At 39.8% G+C, this 18633-nt stretch overlaps 5 protein-coding genes across 6 annotated transcripts; 1 reads left to right on the forward strand and 4 right to left on the reverse strand.

Annotated features, from left to right (window-relative positions):
* The first annotated feature begins 175 nt into the window (after positions 1-175).
* LOC121991133 (probable protein phosphatase 2C 73) lies at positions 176-2651 on the forward strand. Its single transcript, XM_042545157.1, has 5 exons — positions 176-720; positions 1221-1505; positions 1612-1729; positions 1864-2087; positions 2164-2651. The coding sequence occupies exons 1-5, from the start codon at positions 469-471 to the stop codon at positions 2596-2598; spliced, it is 1314 nt and encodes a 437-aa protein (XP_042401091.1). The 5' UTR covers positions 176-468; the 3' UTR covers positions 2599-2651.
* Positions 1027-4080, reverse strand: LOC121991143 (macrophage migration inhibitory factor homolog). Of its 2 annotated transcripts, XM_042545166.1 has the most exons (6): positions 3922-4080; positions 3357-3557; positions 2674-3279; positions 2155-2523; positions 1601-2035; positions 1027-1485 (listed from the first exon to the last, which is right to left on the reverse strand). In XM_042545166.1, exons 1-3 carry the CDS (start codon positions 4030-4032, stop codon positions 3226-3228), a joined length of 366 nt encoding a protein of 121 aa, XP_042401100.1. In that variant the 5' UTR covers positions 4033-4080; the 3' UTR covers positions 1027-1485; positions 1601-2035; positions 2155-2523; positions 2674-3225. The 2 variants fall into 2 exon arrangements, with proteins under 2 accessions (XP_042401100.1, XP_042401107.1); XM_042545173.1 differs by having other exon boundaries at positions 1921-2035; positions 2155-3279.
* Positions 4081-5180: 1100 nt separating this feature from the next.
* LOC121991158 (ran-binding protein 1 homolog b-like) lies at positions 5181-6912 on the reverse strand. Its single transcript, XM_042545180.1, has 4 exons — positions 6690-6912; positions 6450-6601; positions 6239-6364; positions 5181-5570 (listed from the first exon to the last, which is right to left on the reverse strand). Exons 1-4 carry the CDS (start codon positions 6839-6841, stop codon positions 5380-5382), a joined length of 621 nt encoding a protein of 206 aa, XP_042401114.1. The 5' UTR covers positions 6842-6912; the 3' UTR covers positions 5181-5379.
* Positions 6913-10117: 3205 nt separating this feature from the next.
* LOC121991176 (metal tolerance protein 1-like) lies at positions 10118-12778 on the reverse strand. Its single transcript, XM_042545196.1, has 2 exons — positions 12641-12778; positions 10118-11549 (listed from the first exon to the last, which is right to left on the reverse strand). The coding sequence occupies exon 2, from the start codon at positions 11547-11549 to the stop codon at positions 10179-10181; it is 1371 nt and encodes a 456-aa protein (XP_042401130.1). The 5' UTR covers positions 12641-12778; the 3' UTR covers positions 10118-10178.
* On the reverse strand, positions 12737-18064 carry LOC121991166 (internal alternative NAD(P)H-ubiquinone oxidoreductase A1, mitochondrial-like). Its single transcript, XM_042545188.1, has 9 exons — positions 17516-18064; positions 17135-17357; positions 14381-14541; positions 14177-14242; positions 13926-14089; positions 13668-13782; positions 13421-13600; positions 13177-13330; positions 12737-12877 (listed from the first exon to the last, which is right to left on the reverse strand). The coding sequence occupies exons 1-8, from the start codon at positions 17924-17926 to the stop codon at positions 13178-13180; spliced, it is 1473 nt and encodes a 490-aa protein (XP_042401122.1). The 5' UTR covers positions 17927-18064; the 3' UTR covers positions 12737-12877; position 13177.
* Positions 18065-18633: the final 569 nt, after the last annotated feature.

Here is an 18633-nt window from a genome sequence, read left to right on the forward strand (position 1 = left end):
TCCCTTAGTCAATTTTTTATGTGCTTATCAATATTTAATTGAGTCTTCTATATATATATAGCAAAAATCAAATTGAACTTTCCATTCTCTTCTCTCCAAACTTCACCAAGAGAAAAAATTATCTATCATCAAAATTAGTGACAAAACTCAGATACCTGTATTATTAAAAAGATTTAAAAAAAAAAGGGACAAAGACAAAATAGATATCAGTCTCATGCAGCGCTGGTGATGTGCATCATCACCTCTACGGTTCCTATTAATACCACACATCTCGTGGCTCATATTTAAGTCACCCAACAACCTCCATCTTCTTCATTTACTATTCCTGCCACCATCGCCATTCTCGTCCTCTCTTTCTCCTCCCTTCCCCTTCCTCTTCCCAGCCCTGCCTCTCTCTTTCGGTCCAACCATCGTCGCCGCTCGCTGCTGGTCGCCTACTCCTCCGGCCACCTCCGGCATTGCTTTGGTATGGGAGCCTGTTGCAGCAGGAATGACGACGTCATGGAATTGGCGACGCGCAGAGCGTTCATGGAGGAGGAGGAGCAGGAGGAGGGCGAAGATGTGGCATCCTGTTTGTTCGGGGCGGAGGAGCAGGGCGACGGCGAGGAGGGAGGGGGAGACTCCGCCCGGGTGAGGCTGCGGGGATCCTCCATGGCCGTCGCCATGTATTCTCAGCAAGGATGGAAAGGCGTCAACCAGGACTCCATGACCGTTTGGGAGGTAAATATTCATTTTTATTAATTATTTAGAATCATTCATCTTCTTCTTATTATAAAATTAAAAAAAAAAAAGGAAATTATGAGGAAATTAGTATTCACATTTAAATTTTGTGTTAAATGTATACCAATTTACCCTAAGCGCCATCAATTCTCAAAGGGTAGAGAGACCTTGTTGGTTGTGTTTCAATTCTAATTCAATCCTCGAGTTCGTCTGGGTCGAACCCGATCCATTGTCACTAGGGTTTCTTGCGAATAATTGGTCGCTAATCGGCCTTTTATTGTAGTGGAACTTACATTGTCATTATGGTTTCTAAAATGAGTTGAATCGCTTGCATTGTTAAAATCGAAAGAAATATTGTTTCTAACATTGGATTCGACCAGTTCAATCATCAGTTAACCGACAAACTGACCGAGACCAAATTGAACCGATTGAATTAGTGAAAGAATCCTGATTCATACCTGTGATCTGTCCATTAGCTCATTTTTCTTCAAACTCCACAGGGTTTTGCCGGCGACAAAGACACTATCTTCTCTGGCACGTTCGATGGCCACGGCCCGTATGGGCACAAGGTCTCCCGGCACGTCCGCGACACGCTGCCCTCCAAGCTGCAATCCCAACTGAAGCGGTTGATGAACGACGACTCCAACCTCGACACCGAGACATGGTTTCCCAAATGGAAAGCCATTTTTGTGAACGCCTTTGAAGAAATGGACAAAGAGCTACATGCCCACCCAATGATCGATTGCATCTGCAGTGGATCCACAGCTGTAACCATAATCAAACAGGTATTTAAAACCTAAAAACAAACAAACAAACAAATTCAGAGAAAATAGTTTTTCTTTTGCATTTGTTATTCAGATATAGAGAGATTAATGCTAACTTTGGTTTCAGAGAGAGCACTTGGTGATTGCTAACTTGGGAGATTCTAGAGCAGTAATCTGCACCAGGGACAACAAGAACCATATAGTTCCTGTCCAACTCACAGTTGATCAGAAACCAAACATACCAAGTGAGAGTTGATAACAATAACTATTTTATCTAACTCTATAGATTAAACTATGATATCTTAATATTAGCATAAATTTTCATTAATTTTGATCATTAGTATAGTGATGTGTTTGCATGGGATGTTGTGGTGAGCAGGTGAAGCAGAGAGGATCAGGCATTGCAGAGGAAGAATTTTTGCGCTGCAGGAAGAACCTGATGTGCACAGGCTTTGGCTGCCTGATGAGGACTGCCCGGGCCTCGCCATGGCAAGAGCTTTTGGTGACTTCTGCCTCAAGGATTTTGGGCTCATCTCCACCCCTCAGATTTCCTACAGGAAGTTGACTGACAATGATGAGTTTGTTGTCCTAGCATCTGATGGTGTAAGTGAATATTACATTTCGAGAGTAGATAATGAAAGGAAGTATCGACATAAGGTGAGGAGTTTACCTTCTTCAGGTCTGGGATGTGCTACCAAACAAGGAAGTGATCAAAATAGTATCATCTGCCAGCAAGAGATCTGACGCACCTAAGCTGGTGATTGAGAAGGCAGTTCGTGCATGGCGAATCAAGCACCCAACTTCAAAGGTCGACGACTGCACTGTGGTATGCGTGTTCCTTAAGGTTCCTCCTCCAACATCAGCATCCAACAAGTCAACGAGACGAAGCAGGAGCTTGAGCACAGCATCATCCGACATATCCTGCACAAGCTTTAGGACAGCCAGAAGCAGTGAAGTGTCTGAGGTGGAGTTGGAAGCCGGGTCGGAGGAGTATTGGAATGCACTTGAAGGGGTGAGCCGGTCCAACTCGATGCTGAAGCTGCCAAGGTTTACCAAAGCTTTGAGCTGGCACAGGAAATCTTTCAAGGTAGAAGAAGATACTTGTGCGCACTAAGATTGGATTTTTAGAAGATTGATCTAAATGCATTGGTTCAAGATTGGAATTCATTTATTTGCCAAGTTCAATTACCTCAATCTAAGCGGGATATCTTCCTTGTGAGTTCTTCCATGTCACTGGAATATCATCAATAGAATATTACACAGAAAGATTGCATTAATCCACTGCTTCAAATTGTCTTAAACAGAATCATATGCAAATAATATGCATCTAGAATGAGGAAAAATCCATCACCGAATCTAATGGCAAATCTTTAGTCTCCAGGACAAATCAAATCTACAAATCGACTAGAATCAACTTGTGAGTAACGACTAGTAGGTACTTATCCATCTGCATCACTGTCTCATGAGAAAAAAAGAAAGTAATACATCAAATGATTCACGAATGAGACACAATAGGTCTTTCTTTGCATTCTCTGGAACAAAATGCACCAAAATATTTTACGCATAACCATAAACAAGAACACCACGAACTGAAGCTGAGAGTGATAGATTTAATTGGAACATTAATAATAGTACATACAAAGTCTGAGAACACTGCATCAATTGTAGAAATGTAATCAATCATTTGAAAGCATATAATGTTATGACACAGAGTTTGGGTAAGGACTATAAAAACCGAGATTTATTGTTGATGCAAGGCATGCAAACACTGAGCATATTCTTGTGCTTGATTTGCCTAACAAATGAAGAAAAGAAAATGCAATCAGAACAAATCAAAGGGGGAACCTTAAAAGTAGTTTAACAGTGGCTTGCCTTTGAGTCATAAAACTTCAAAAAGAAACGGGACTTTGGAATGGACATGTTATTCTCTAAAATGTCAGCAATTCCCGCGCTTAGTTTCTTATTCACATCAGAATTCAGCCCTCCAATGGAAACTAATTCACCATAAGCAGCTGGCTGCTGTGTTCCACCAAACGAAATGGGTATAGATCCCTTAAGCACAACCATTACATACTGTAAACAAAAATAATAATAATAATAATAATAATAATAACAAAGCAGAAGATATAACTTATAAGTATGCTTATGCATCAACAAGATAGTTACCCATTTTCTGATGAAAAGATGAGCCTTTCCAAATTATGAAACCGAATGAAATATAACAACTGAATCGACAAAGGATTACTTGTTTTCTTTCCCGGCGGCAGCAAAACTAATACAAAATCCTCCCATGTATGTAAATAAAAAACAGTTTTCAAATTGAAAAAAAAAAGGAATCATTTTTGGCATTAGAAAAACAAATAATAGATAAATAAAGCAGTGTATGGCGAATATGGAGCAGAAATCGAGTGGCGAGAGTAAGGGAGCTGGGACGAACCGTTTCGGGCTTGCCGATGATGTCGGAAATGGCCTTCGTCGTCTCGGAGAGGACGGTGGAGGTATCGACCTCCTCCAACCTTACGTTGGTGAAGAGATTTAGGCACGGCATCTTCTTCTCCCCTTTCTCTTCGTCTCCATGGTGAAACCCTCGCGGGATAAGAACCGCAATTGGGCCGGAGAAGATTAAATTTATGGGCCCGAAGGGTGTAAGTTTTGGTCCAATTCTGTCACGAAGAGAGACAAGGAGTAGGCCGACCGGCCCAATATGAATTTATTAGTGTGAATATCATAATTTCGGTATAGTTACAAATTCATCCCTTCTAATTTACAGATATTAATGTAACCCTTTCAGAAAAAATCAATCTAATCCTTATTTTATGTTTTTTCTCTCAGCAAACTTTTTTTTCCTTTTTTACCAAATCTACATTTAGGGGTATAGAAGAGGCAAGCCACTCGTAACCTCTTTGATCTCAGTTCGAAAAAAAAAAATTATTCAAATTCATTCGATTAAATTAATGAACCAAACTCGAACCTTATTTCGATCTTAAAAATATTATCGAAGAGAGCTCGAGTTTAACAATATTTGATTCATGAGCTCGTGAAAATATTTCTTTAGAGCCTTATCATATATATATAGAAACTTGTTTAATTTTTAGACGGACTTTTTTTCAAGACGAGCTTGAACTATTTAATTTTATTACGAGTTGAATTTGAGCTTAAGAACTAAAACTTGAATTAAACTCCAGTCGAGTTTAAGAATAACAAACTAAACATGAACTCGAGCCTCTTACTATTAGCTTAGTTCAATTACCCCCCTATCTATATTTTAATCTATTGAATGAATTATTTATATTTACTAAGACTATATTATATTTTTCCATAGTTTATTATCTTTAATCTTCTATCATCGAAACAAAAGATAATATCGCTCATCTCAAATGATCTAGTATTACCGGCCTTACGATAAAATACAATCAAAGGAATGTATCACTCATCTCAAATGATCTAGTATCACCAGCCTTACGACAAAATACAATCAAAGGAATGTTTTATCCTAACACAACAACCCTTTGCAGGATAAAAATCAAAGGATACATTTTGCGCCCATTAAAAATTAATCAGACCAACCAGATTAGTGCCATCTGCTTAATTTTCTGTCATGTATACTCAAGGAAGAAATCTTTGTCTTTAATATCCAGAATATAAATTCAAGTAGTCTCATATTTAATATTTAAGTGGTATAAAAACACTTTACAATTAAAATAAAAAACCGATTAAACTGAATCAAAATAGTAGTTTTTTGGAAGCCAAACTAAAAATAATCCCAAGTTTGTATAACAGCAGAACCAAAGGAATTCAACCACAGGCATATTTACCAAACCATGAACTAAACCACTCCCACTTCATACACTGACAAAGATCTTGCGCCTCTGGACTCCAGTCAATCCTTGGAAGGTTATTCAGTTTTGGTCTCTGTTTCTGATTTTTCTTCTGGCTTAGCAAGAGCAACCTTTTCGGCTTCTGTTTCATCCACGCTTAGTTTGCCCAAGAGGCCAGCTGCATCACTTGCATCCTTGCTATCTTTCTCTTCAACTTTTCCAGAGGATTCAGCAATGGTTTCAACCATCTCCATGAATTTCTTGCGGTCTGCAGTTGATAAACAAGGTTACAAGGATAGATATGCGTGTCATAATGGTTATCAAGAAACAAGAACAAAAAAACAACATTAACAACATAAGGAGATACCAAATTTGATATCGAAGTTTGCAAATCAGGTGTTTCTTTGATACATAGCAGCTAGCTAAAGTCTGATCAATTCTTTGTCAAGCAGATAGTCTTACTACTAATCCCAAGCATTAAGAAAGTTGAATTCTTATTTTTCCATTCTAATGTTAGGAGTCGAACACAAACATCACCTATGCGTTGCGAGAAGATAAAACCATGAGAAAATGAACAAGAGAAAAGTCACAATATTTTGCCAATATTGCCTGTGTAGCTAGGAAACAAAGAAAGCAATCTTATTATGCCTCCATCAACAAAGTGATCACTCACACATACAATATGAGATTGGTTTCTCCCCCTCAATAACAGTCTATAACATATACAAGATGTCATAGACTGAATTGATTGAGGATCAAGTTGAGGCAATAGAACATCTAATTGATCCACAAATGGTGATTTAGGCCAAGTTAAGGAAGCCACAAACAAGCACAAAGGCTCTAGTGATAGAAGGTCTAGCACTAGATGGTGCAGGATGTAGTTGTGACGCAATTGAACAACAACAGAAGAAGTAACTCGTTGATAAAAATGCTCACTTTCCACAGAGCCGAACCGAATGCTGAACAACTCATCTTTCAACTCCCCATCGGCGAAATCCGACGCGTGCCACACGCAAGATTTATCATTCCCAGCATGCTCCTGAATTTTGATGGTCGGAACAACTGAAAGAGAGGATGGTTTTTTGTTAGAACAATGAGACCTGATATGTCAAGAACATCCAACTAAAGTTGGGTACAAGAGCTTCACCAAGATGGTTGGCGCAAATCTTAAGCGTTTTGGCCTGGCGCATGACCAACCTCACTTTTCGAGTCTCCCGGTGCTTCAAGAGCTTCACGTTTCCAGTTCCCCGTTCCTTCCACTGGTTCCCGTCTCTATCGAACCGGTAAAGCTTCGCCTTTCTGATTCAGGCAGCACCGCGTGGAAGAGCATATCAATCAGACGAATTTAAAAAGACAAGTAGAGAGAGCTCGGAAAGAAAATTTTTACATGTCGAGGAGGACGTCCTCTTCCTCCTCCCCGGTGGTGACGGCCACCTCCGACAAGTTGACGATGGGGGCGATCTGAGCGCCGGTGTCTTCGTCCTCGCCGGCCGCCGCTGCCACCGCCTCCGCCTCGCGATCAGGTGAGCTGCTCGCCATGGAATTCCGATCGTGCAGGAGAACCAAACCAATGACAAAATTTTCTTAGGGTTTAGGTTTTACATAGAAAACTCCGAGCGGCGCATGGAGTATAAATTCATGTGCGGAGCTAGCTAAGCCGTCGGATTTCTCCTAAAACACCCTTGATCCGTACGATAAACGAGTTCCGTATAGGACTCTATTGGACGGGCCATAAATTTGGCTGGCCGAAAGGTCGCATGTGCCAAGACGTAAGTCGAACAATAATCGACTTGAATTTATATAATAAAAACCCACATTGCTAATACAAAATAGTTGAAAGAATCGCAACTTCCTTCCTTCCGAAGTATAAATGGTAAAAAGTCATTTATACATCGACAGGATTTATAATTTCTGTGGACAAACGGTAAAGATATCCTGCTAGTTAATCGTCTGTTACTATAATAAATAATAAAAATTATTTTTTCACAATGCATAATTGATTAAAGCGGGACGGATTTATTATATTGAGATAGAAATGAATTCAGGATGAATGCATGCAGTCAATTATAAATTAATTCGTAATTTATTTTTCTTCCTATAATTTTAGGATGGATTATAATGAATATTTAACATGGACTATAATGAACATTTAGCATTAACATAGTAATTTTTTACTATAATAAATATAATAAATAAAAAAGTAAAAGACGTTTAGAATGAATAAAAATAACATATTAATATCATTTTTCTAAAAAAAAGTCAAATGAACCTCCTCTAAATCTCTTATCTTAAAAATATTCCTAAATTCAGCACTATTATAAAAATTACTTGCTAGCTTCTACAATGAATAGAAGGTGACCAGTAGTTATTATATGTTGTAAAAGTTATATACTAATTTCTATATGTCAATCATGATTAAATTATACTTGTTTGAAATGTTACGAGTGTTATCAAATCTCCATCATTTGATTTGCTCATTAATGTTGTTCTAATTAGATTATCATTTAAAAATTAAAATGATATAAAATTATAATTGTAGAAGTTGATTGCTAGTTTTTATAATTATAAAATATAATTGCTAATTTTTATACGATTGAATAATCAGATAATGTAAGGGTATTTAGGGTAACTCATTTTAAAAGGACCCAAATGGGTTGCTCATTTGACTTTAATAAAATATAAAACGTTCATCAAATATGACAAAAGGTGATTCGTTCGTCCTAACGCCCTCATTAACTCGTTTCTAGACCAATAAGAAGGAAGTAAATCATGAGTGACTACTAGCCATTAGTGCATGTGCTAAAAGCATGGGGGAGGCATGCTCGGACATGCTAAGTTTTGACCCCAAGATCCCATGTGGTGACACTTCATGTCTTAACTACCGCACCGCCCCGAGGGGACTAAAGCATTCATCTAATGAAAATGCAAATGATGGACGCCCATTTAGTTTTTACCCATGTATAAATGCCATAATATCACCCCATGAACATGGTGCAGCAGTTAAGGCACATCGAAGCTAAAGTGAATGTCATGACTCAATCCCCACTTAGAACATTTGCTGGCTTTGGAAAAATTTGTTAGACCTCGTGGTTATTTTGATGTGATCAACCAAGTTGGTTATGTCATACTTTGTGTTTGATTCTTATGTCTAAGTGTGCAGGAGCTTAAGAGCGCAGGAAGTCAAGCGAAAAACGCAGCTAGCGAGAAGGACGGCACGGGAAGAGAGCCGACGGGCTCGGTGCATCCGAAGGACAAGAGAGCTGCGGAAGAGTACACCGGTGGACGAAAAGAACGTGCGCGGCGTTCGAGGGACGTTAAGCCGGGGAGGGAGGCTACTCGAGGAGAAGGCCGAAAATTGGGTTCGGGTGAGCCCTATTTCGGTTGGCCGAAATCACCCAAGCAAACGGAGCTTCGGAAGTCAAAGCGAAGAAAAAAAAGAGTCAAAAGAGGTTGGAAACTATTTATACTATACAAGCATGAAGGTATTTATAGCAGGAACCTTGAAGGCGCCTTAAACATGCATTGAAGGCGCCTTCAACATTGAAGGCGCCTTCATTGCTTGTTGAAGGCGCCATGAGCCAGGTCAAAATGATCGTTGAGGTTCGGATAGAGTTCTATCTGAACAACTCATTGGAGGCGTCTTAGACCTACGAGATAGAGTTTTCAGGGCTTATAAAAAACCCCTGGACCTAGGAATTAGAGATTAATTGTTCAATCAACTCTGTAATCATTTCTTAGCAATGATTCTGAGCTGTTAGAGTATAAAAGGTTTCTCCGCCTTCAATAAATGAGACTTTTTCTAGTGCGCTTTTCATCGCCCTGGATTAATAACCTTCTTAGTTGTAACCAGGTTAACTGCTGAGTCTCTGATTTATTTCTGTTTCTTTATTTCAGTTATTTTATTATTGCTATTGCATTTTTGAGTTGAAAGCACGATGAGGGTATAGTTTTTTTTTATTTTTCAAGCAATTCACCCCCTCTTGTCGTCCTCCGCTGCACTTACAAAATTGAGTTGGATGGTCGTGGATCGAAAAGAGGGAGGCATCGGCGGTGGAATTCCATCGGTAGAGATGGAGGATATCACCCCTTGTTCCGCGTACAAATCAGCCGCGCTCAACTCAAATCGTGATCACCCCTCCATGTTTGAATTTCTAAATCCGTCACTGGACTGAAATACCTATGGATGAAAAAACCCCACAAATTTGCCTTTTTGAACAAAGTATTAATTCGGCATTGGACACTCTTATAAGAACAACAAATAATTTATTCTAGTGATCAATGAAAAACTTATTTTTATAGAATCAGATCAATTACTTCTAAGATTAATTAGCTCCTAAGAACTGAACATTTGAATTCTAAAAAAAAAATAAATAGATGATCATAGCATTACTCCGAGACAATAGTATGATAGTTACACTCTCTAAGTGGTTAATCAGATATATAAAAATCAAATACTAGTTACGGTGCAATACTTTCAAATTTATATTGACGATCAATGAAACATTTCGGGACCGAATCAATAGTCCCTAAAAATAATGGCCGACGAAAGGAATACCCGGTGCTTACTAACCAACAAAAAAAAAAAACATAATATTGCATCCTCCCTGCAAGTATTCAAGTATTCGCGTCTCATTCAGCTAAACTAATCAAAGAATAGGGAGCATTGGAATCAATAAAAAAAACATACACTCTGTATGAACTCTTCAATTCGGGATCCTGTGAAAAAATAACAACAATAGAAATACCAAAAAAACCCGATCATTTGGAAAGAGATAACCATTTGAAGCAATATTTGACAAAAAAAAAAAAAAAGCATGAAGCAATAGACAGATGACCATTACTGGCAAATGGTTTAGAACCAAGGAGTTGCCTAAAACTACATAGATTGCCTTTCTATTTGGATGGTTACATGGCTAATATTGTACTCTCGATTGATGAATCCGATCACCATGTCGAGAATAAGTTCAGCATCCGCCTCTGGTGCGATCGTCACATGACAAGCAAGAAGAACCTTCCCTACTGTGATAGCCCAAATGTGCAGTTCATGAATTGCAACAACACCATCCAGCTGGCAAAGCCCTTCTTCAAGTTTGGTCGCATTGATTTGCCGCGGCGTGCTCTCCATCAGGACCTCGAGTATGTCCCTTAACATCTTGATGGTCGTTATCAGAACGATGACCGAGAAGAAAAGTGTGCACGCCATGTCGATTAACTTCCACTCAGGCTTCCACCATATGATGGCACCACCAATCATCACGCCTACACTCTGAATGGAGTCGCCGAGGACATGAAGATAGGCGCTATGCACGTTGATATTTCTTGTTTGGCCTTTGACATGCTTTGAGCTGACTAGGGATTTTTCTGACTCGTGCCACAGAGGATCGAGTTCATCACTGCCTCCTGCATTTGCTCTGGGACTCTGGCGAATTACATTGCCACCTTCACAGCTATGATCATGCCCCGTCTCCTGTCTATAATCGTGATTGTCATCATCATGGTTTGAGTGAGTGCCAGAGTAGCTGTGGCCATGCTCGTCGTGGTCACGGTCATGGCCGTGCTCGTTGTTGCTGTCCTCATGCCCACCATGACTATGGTTATGCATGCCATGTCCATGCTCGTCGTGGTCATGGTCGTGGCCGTGCTCGTTGTTGCTGTCCTCATGCCCACCATGACTATGATTATGCATGCCATGTCCATGCTCATGTCCAAGCAAGACAGCCATAATGATATTAACAAGCAAACCAAATGTAGCTACACTAAACATCAAGAGGCCTTGTACTTCACCAGTATCATGGATAAGTCTGGCAATAGCTTCGTAGAGTAGGATACCAGTCAAGAGCCATATAAGCTGGATCGACACTAGAGCTCCGAGGATTTCTATTCGAAAGAATCCATATGACTGGCGTGGGGTTGCTTCCCACCCTGACGCCCAAATGGAGAACAGGGAGATGGCAAATGCTGCAACATCTGAAAGGAGATGTGTGGCATCTGTAAGAATTGCGAGACTGTTTGCTTTAATTCCTCCAACCACTTCTACAGCCATGAAAATGGCGCATAAGATGACGGCAATCAGAAGCTTGCGCATAGACGCAAATCTTTCTTTAGCATCTCTGGAATCTGATGTGGAATCAGAGAAGCCACATGCAGTGCCGCCGCATATCTTTTTACGGGCTATGCTAGATTCATCCCCCGACTTATCTATGCTTATGTCAATGATCTGTGAAGAATGAGAAGCTTGTGGTTCCATCTAAAATAGAAAGGAAAAGGACTCTTAGCATAGTAAGATAAGGAAGGTTTAAGGAAATAAATAGTATAATAACATCTATACAAGAGAACCACAAATGTTAGCTGTTGGAACTGTTGTTCTAAGAATCGTCTCTTCGATTAAAAAATGAGCTATTCCGAGAGAAAAATGAACTAAATGTTTTTTTTGTTTATTTTCTCCATATGCAAAGGGCATCAAAATCAACACTTAGTTGAAGCATAACATTGCACAACAGAATATTTCAATGCAAGAACAGTGAAACAATAAGTTTCAGAAAGAAGAAAGAGGATAACTAACCAATTTTCTGAAACATATTTCTTGGTTTTCTTCTCTTTTGGATCTCACTGATAGCAATATATTTTAGGCGAGTTAATTGCTCTTTAAGAATCAAGTTCTCCCAATTTGGATAATCTAATGGATCCCTTGAGCTGTTATTTCTTCTCACCGTTTTTTTTTTTTTTTTGTAAAAGAACTTGAATAAAGGAAACCTAACCTAACTGAAAAATTCAAGCGCAGTTAAGGAAGAAAAGGGAGGCCAAAATGTTTGCACAAGTAATATTTGAAGAAGGATCATCCAGATGAATGAAGTGCGATTTTCCTTTTGAAATATTAGCTAATCACCATTGCAGGAACAGAATTCAAGATTATATGTCTAAACTAATAAAAAAAGAGTATAAACACTAGAAGCGATTTGATTAGTTCAAGATAAAATCCCAATTTAGGGTTTCAGAAGGTGGCAAACCGGAAATTTTCAAACTGAGCAAAGCATAAATGGATAAAACTATATAGTAAACAAAACCCCTAGAAAGAAAATTCTTCCCCGTCGAAACTTCAGAAATTCAGCAAGGATAAAACTACGAGCCCAGAAGCGAATCGATTTGTTCAAGGTAAACTCCCGAGTCTAGCGTTTCAGAAGGCGGCAAAAATGAAACTTTACGAACGAATCGTACTATAATAAACAAAATCCCGAGAAAGAAAGTTCTTCCCCGCCCGAACTACAGAACAATTGGAAGAAAGCGAAGGGCAAATACAACCAAAAAAGACGTAGAAAGAGAAAAAGGAAGAAAACTAACATATTTTCCCCCAAGTCCGGGCCTTTCCACGACGGATCAAAGATTATTCGAACCCTCGAGCGAGAAACAGATGAAGCATGACGGTTGGCGAAGAGGATAGTCAACGGGGGCGCCGTCGATGCGATCGTGCCCCAGACTCGATTTGTCGAAAATGAGAACGCATTTACTTTATATTGACGCAGATTCGGAGCTATTTTTAGAAATTCCCAGCTCCACTAGGGCATCCGAAAATATCTCCTGCTTAAAAGGGAAGAGATTAAGGATATTTAAAAATCACCCGGTAAAAATTTTAGCGATGCAGCAGGTGAGCTGGATGCATGGGTGGGCCCATGGCAACAATAACTCTTTTTTTAATATTAAAAAAATATTAAAATATATAGATAAGTATTAATTAAAAATATTTATGAATAAATATAAAATAAAATAAATTAAATTGAAAAAAATGAAAAATATAATTAAGATAAATATTTAATATGAGATTTGAATTAGTATTACAACACTTAGTTTTGATACATTATCAACCCTGGATTACTGACCTTAGATTCGGCTTATATCGCGGCCAAACACAATCGTCGTAATCCAGTTAACTGCGACATAGAATCTGTTCCTCCAACTTATGACTCGAGTTAGATACGCAGATCTCCAGACGAAGAAGCTGATGAAACCTGTAAGAGAGATCCCTTTTGCCTCCTGCAGATAATTAAAGACCCTGGAATCATTTTGGTTTGAGCAAAGATGAAACTTTGGTTCGAGGCATTAGCAGAGGATGAAGGCTTATACCTTGCTTTGCCTGAGATCGACAAGAGCTTTGTATCGACCAACAGTCGCCATGCTCCCTAAATGCTTATAGACAAAAGGATCGCCAAGGTCTGCATTTGCTGCAGTGTTTGCGTAGCTTCCTCCGGCTTTACCCATTCGGTTCAACAGGGCGCAAAGATACTTCCCCTGTCTTTCTGCAACCTGCTTTTTCATGCACAACCTTCCTTGAGTTTCCAATTCAGATTACAAGAACAATGATGTAGCTGACCTGTGCCAATGCTGGCAATGTTGTTCTCCCCGTGCCTTCGAGAAAACCACTACAGTCACCGATTGCAAACACATCCTGCACGGAAGGAACGCGTAACCACTCGTCAACACCAATCCTGTGGAATTTTTAGAGCCTTGAGTGTCTCTGCTAGATGAGCCATGCAAGATGGCATTTTTTCCGGTAGAAAAGAGAGGAATTCCTTGAGGACTTTTTGCAGTCCGAAGCAAAATTGTAAATAATGAGCTGCTGATGAAATACCTTCCCTCTGGTGATTTTGGGAATCCTAAAGATTTAACTAGTGAAGAAGGACCAACACCAGTGGACCATACAAGAAGTCCATAGGGAACCTCTGTGCCATCACTTAGAACAACTTTTTCAGGTTGAACATCTTTCACAAGTCCACGTACAAGGCGAACTCCTGACTGCACGTATAGCAGTAGAGGTTAGTTATAACTGAAAGGACTTGTAACTAAAAACAAAACCCATAACAGGCATTTATATTGACTCACTTTGGTTAATTGATTTGTAGCATATTGTCTGAGACGGACATCAAAGGATGACAATATTTCATTTGCCTACCGAGACACAGAAAACTCCAGATGTTAGATACAGTGCAGCTTATAGTGAGCTCCTAAAGCTTTAAAATTGAGATATTGCAATGCCAAAACCAAAGTTAAGCCAGAAGACTGAAACAAAGATGAACAATCTGAAACCTCAATTAAGGTGACATTAATATAATCCTTAACATGCGAGTATCGTTCATGGACATCTTTGATGATGAAATCACTGAGTTCACCACTGAACTCGACACCTGTAGGACCACCTCCAATAACAAGGCAGTGCAACAGTCTCTTCTTTTCATCCTCTGAGATACCTGTTAGTATGTAAGTTTCAGGGGTAATAATTTTATCAGTTGGAAAGGCTAATGAACGGATATGACAACATGAATCCAACATTACATAGAATAATTACCAGAATGAAGGGATCAATTCAAAGCATGAACTTTAATGAATGCAATCCAGGTAAAAAAATTCACATGAAACCAGTGTACTGAAGTTCTTTTAGTTATAACAACAGTTTCATTCGAATCTTTAGCCGACACCACTAGCGACTAACTCATAGTGCACTGTAGAAAAAGCTTGATCACACTATACTTAGTTCAACATGTTGGTTCTAGGTTTGGGATACAATAAGAAAGAAACTAATGTGTATTTGGTTGATAGGAGTAGCTATTTTATTCTTTATGAATTTGTATAGAATAAACATTTCTATGTTTTGTTATAGAAATAAATTCAGATTAACAATTCTCATGAAATAGTGATTTCTTATTCATAAGAAATATTTTTTTTTAATGTTACAGAATATAGTTATTATTACTACTCTGTTCAAACTTCAAAAAATAAAATCTATTATGGACGAGCAAAGTAGGTTAATTGGGTCATTTGGGTGATCTGAGCAAGCTAGACATGTCATGTGAAGACGTGTAAGACAACCCAATAGTCTCAAATGATTCAGCTCACAAGGGAGGAGGGGGAGCAGTCATGCAAGAGAAGCCAACTTGAATGGGTTGACCGCATTGGATGAGCCAACTCGAGGAGGTTAGTCCAAACAAGCCAAACTACCTATCATGATGGACAAACTCGATAGACCCATCGCGCCTAACAAACTGTCTAACAAACCAGATAGATGGACCAACAATGCTGGACGGGTTATGATAGTTTATCTTGTTGAACACATCATATGAGCCAAATGTGGCAAAATGACTAGGAGGGTGTATCGTGCGAGACTTACTAAATGAATCAATAATGACAATTGGCAATCTAGATGATCCTATCTGAAATAGGAAGAGATAGCACGTTGAGCAGGTGGCGATGTTGTTGACCAAAAGGAGACTTTTCACAGAAGAAAGAAGATGATGGGTTGGAGCAGAAAAGGGTTTTAAGTGTCTTCCTCCTCTCTGCGCATACTCAAAAGAGCCAACAAAATGTTAGAGCAAAAATCAGGGAAAAGGTTTCTGGCGTAGACCCTTCGACGCTTAAGTCAATAGATGACTGAACGAAAAGTGGAGATGAACTATAGTAAAATTGAGCAAGCCTCAATGAAAAGTAATCTAGTGCTCTATTATGTAAAGCATGTAACGCACCTCTGCAGTGGAAAGAACCTCTTTTTATATCACCTCTCATAACCTCCAAAATAATGAGGCGACAAAGAATATTCGGTGTCAGAAGATGTCAAATAATAGAAGGTGTATAATCTGAAATTTGTACAGTTATCCTTCGAGAAATCTTCTGTCTTATGTTATATGGATATGAATAATCTCGTGTAATCTCCATAATAATGATAGAAGTTGTATAGTAATTTTCGTAATAAGGTTCCATTGAATGCATATGTTGTAATCGAAAAATATTCTTTGATAGATAGCTGTTATTCTGACAATCTGTTATGATTCTTTGACAATGTTATCTCCTATAATATAGCCCGGACGAACACTTGGACGAACTGGGTATCCTGAGTGTCTCTATGTCCAACCAACTTTGTAATGAGAATAACTTTATGTATTTTGCCTTTTAAAGAGAGAGTTGAGTCCTATAACCGGTCGACAATATGCTCGTAGGCTTATGCTGAAGATTTGCTAAGTAATAAGGAGATAAGTCTCGTAGGTCTGGTCAACTCTAGGACCGACCAACCATATGATAAGAGATTGACTGTTGGATAACAAGGAGCTCAGACTCGTAGGTACGACCAACCTTGCGACGATTTGATTTATACTGAAGGTTGTACTGCACTGTAGGATAACCTCTGTATGAAAGTAATTAATATTACAAAAATGGAGAACTAAACCCCATATGCTCAATCGACTTCAGGGTCATCCGGATTTAATCTATATGTTTTGATGCTAAATGGAGAGATAGGTCTATTGAGTCCATCCATATATAAAGACGTTCGACCCTATATTGAGAGCGGACACTAAGCTTAAATACTCCCGGTTGGCCTTTGGGTCGGTCGAGTATATAATAGAGTTATGCGGTGCGGGTCATGATTTCGACCGGCTTTTACGCCGACCAGTTGTTTACAAGTGGAGCACTGGATCTTTCAAGCAAGACCGGCCCTTAAGCCGACTGTCATAAGGCCTTAGCGTCGGGTGAGGTGCTAAGCCCTAATAAGGGTGATGTTCTGACTGCCACCTTATCTTGACTTTAACTGTCACCTTACATTAACTTTGACTTACACGTCACTTCTAAGTCTGCTCGTAACATCTCATATCACTAGACGAATAATTATTTTAGGTGAATAAATACTTTATCATTATAAAAGGCTATTCCATATAACATTCTCACAAATCAAACATTAAAATTCTATTATATCAAGCGAGCCAATGAATATCTATTCCTATTAGATTCTTTGCCAATTCCAAATATGCTTATTGCATTTGAATTGCTACATTGACTCAGCTAGTAATAATGTACCGGGCACATCGGAAAGCATTAGATTGAGGAGAAGTTTTCTTCGAATCTCTTGGGCATGATGAACTTCCCTCAAAAAAATGGCATGCTCCTTCACACCTCGTATACCAAAAGTTGAAGCCTCTGCTCCAGTTGCAATAACCAATTTATCGTATGACACCTTAAACTTCCATGGTTCATGAGCATCTCTGGCAGTCCCGTGATCAGAAACAGTTTCACAATGTACCTTACGACGAAACACACACAAGAAATCAGCGACTCAACAGCTTTGGCTTTTGGTATGTCGAAAGCAAGAATCGACAGTGATTTTTGTTTTTGTTTTTGATAATGTGCGTGAAAGCAGGCTAAGCCCCCATTTTAGGAACAGAAGTTTAAGGCACATACCGTGTGGGAATCGGGGTCGATGGCTGTACAGCGGGCGAGGAAGAAGTAGGAGCCAGGGGCGGTGGAGATGGACGGCTGGATACGGCCGATGGGCTCTGCGACGGAGCGGAACTCGAGCGTGCCGACGCAAGTCGAGGCCAAGAGCGGGGTGAAGACCATGTGGTTCCGCGGCGAGACGCAGACGATGTCGTACATCCCGGCGTCGACGCCCTTCATCAGACGGCACCCGGCCCATCCGGACCCCACCACGAGCAGCCTCGGCTTCTCTTCGCCTGCCAGTGTCGGTCCGAGTCCGGCGCTGGCGGCGGAGCTGAAGCCTGGGGAAGTGGAGATAGAGTGGGGGAATGTGTTCCGCGAGGAGGAGGAGGAGATGGAGCGGGAAATGCGTGCGAGAGTTCGAAGCCAAGACATGGCGGCGGGGGCGGTCGCCGGGAAAATGGCACGGAGCAGGGGATGGACGTCGGAGTTGGATGAGATTAAAAGGTACAATGACCGTTGGATGGTCAATGGACGGATGAGATAGGATAAGCCAGGAATAATAGAGAACCACAGGTGAAGGATGAGTGGATCGACGTCTTCCGTGCCGTTGGTGGATATTAGGGGTGAGCAATCAATCCGCCAAACCGACCAACCCGCTTATATCGACCCGACCCAAACCGAAAAAAATAATCCGCCGGATATAGGGCCGGATGTAGGGTCCTAATATTGCATTATCTGATATAGTAGGGTCGGATAGTTTTTTATCCCAATAACCGAACCAACCCGATCCGATCACCCCTACTTGTAGCAACTAATGTTGATAAGCTGTTACACGTTGTAGCAACTACTGCCGATAAATTGCTATACGTTGTAATAGTTTTTTCCGATTAGCTGCTATAACGTGTAATGAGTAATGTCTATTATCATTTTAAAAAAATATATATATTTTTTTGTTATATTTATATTTATATTTTATATTTTATTGGATATAGGGTCGGATATCCAAATAACTGACAACCCGTCGGATATCTGAAACATAAGAACCGCCGGATATAGGGCCGGATGTAGGTCCCGATTTTGCATTATTTGATCTAGTAGGGCCGGATAGTTTTTTACCCCAATAACCGAACCAATCCGAT

The sequence above is a fragment of the Zingiber officinale genome, chromosome 1B (assembly GCF_018446385.1).
Source record: "Zingiber officinale cultivar Zhangliang chromosome 1B, Zo_v1.1, whole genome shotgun sequence".
Taxonomy (NCBI): domain Eukaryota; kingdom Viridiplantae; phylum Streptophyta; class Magnoliopsida; order Zingiberales; family Zingiberaceae; genus Zingiber; species Zingiber officinale.

Bases quoted from the DNA above. Each gene is read 5' to 3' on its own strand.
- LOC121991133 (XM_042545157.1), top strand. From the start codon at position 469: ATGGGAGCCTGTTGCAGCAGGAATGACGACGTCATGGAATTGGCGACG. The intron at 721-1,220 runs GTAAATATTCAT...CAAACTCCACAG, and splicing joins ACTCCATGACCGTTTGGGAG to GGTTTTGCCGGCGACAAAGA. The intron at 1,506-1,611 runs GTATTTAAAACC...CTTTGGTTTCAG, and splicing joins CTGTAACCATAATCAAACAG to AGAGAGCACTTGGTGATTGC.
- LOC121991143 (XM_042545166.1), bottom strand. From the start codon at position 4,032: ATGCCGTGCCTAAATCTCTTCACCAACGTAAGGTTGGAGGAGGTCGAT. The intron at 3,558-3,921 runs GTTCGTCCCAGC...TTTTGTTTACAG, and splicing joins TCATCGGCAAGCCCGAAACG to TATGTAATGGTTGTGCTTAA. The intron at 3,280-3,356 runs GCAAGCCACTGT...TTCATTTGTTAG, and splicing joins TGAAGTTTTATGACTCAAAG to GCAAATCAAGCACAAGAATA.
- LOC121991158 (XM_042545180.1), bottom strand. From the start codon at position 6,841: ATGGCGAGCAGCTCACCTGATCGCGAGGCGGAGGCGGTGGCAGCGGCG. The intron at 6,365-6,449 runs GTGAAGCTCTTG...CCTCTCTTTCAG, and splicing joins GATTTGCGCCAACCATCTTG to TTGTTCCGACCATCAAAATT. The intron at 5,571-6,238 runs GTGAGCATTTTT...TATCAACTGCAG, and splicing joins TCGGTTCGGCTCTGTGGAAA to ACCGCAAGAAATTCATGGAG.
- LOC121991176 (XM_042545196.1), bottom strand. From the start codon at position 11,549: ATGGAACCACAAGCTTCTCATTCTTCACAGATCATTGACATAAGCATA.
- LOC121991166 (XM_042545188.1), bottom strand. From the start codon at position 17,926: ATGTCTTGGCTTCGAACTCTCGCACGCATTTCCCGCTCCATCTCCTCC. The intron at 14,243-14,380 runs GTTTCAGATTGT...GTGTCTCGGTAG, and splicing joins TTAATGTCACCTTAATTGAG to GCAAATGAAATATTGTCATC. The intron at 13,601-13,667 runs GTCAGCTACATC...ATGAAAAAGCAG, and splicing joins CATTGCCAGCATTGGCACAG to GTTGCAGAAAGACAGGGGAA.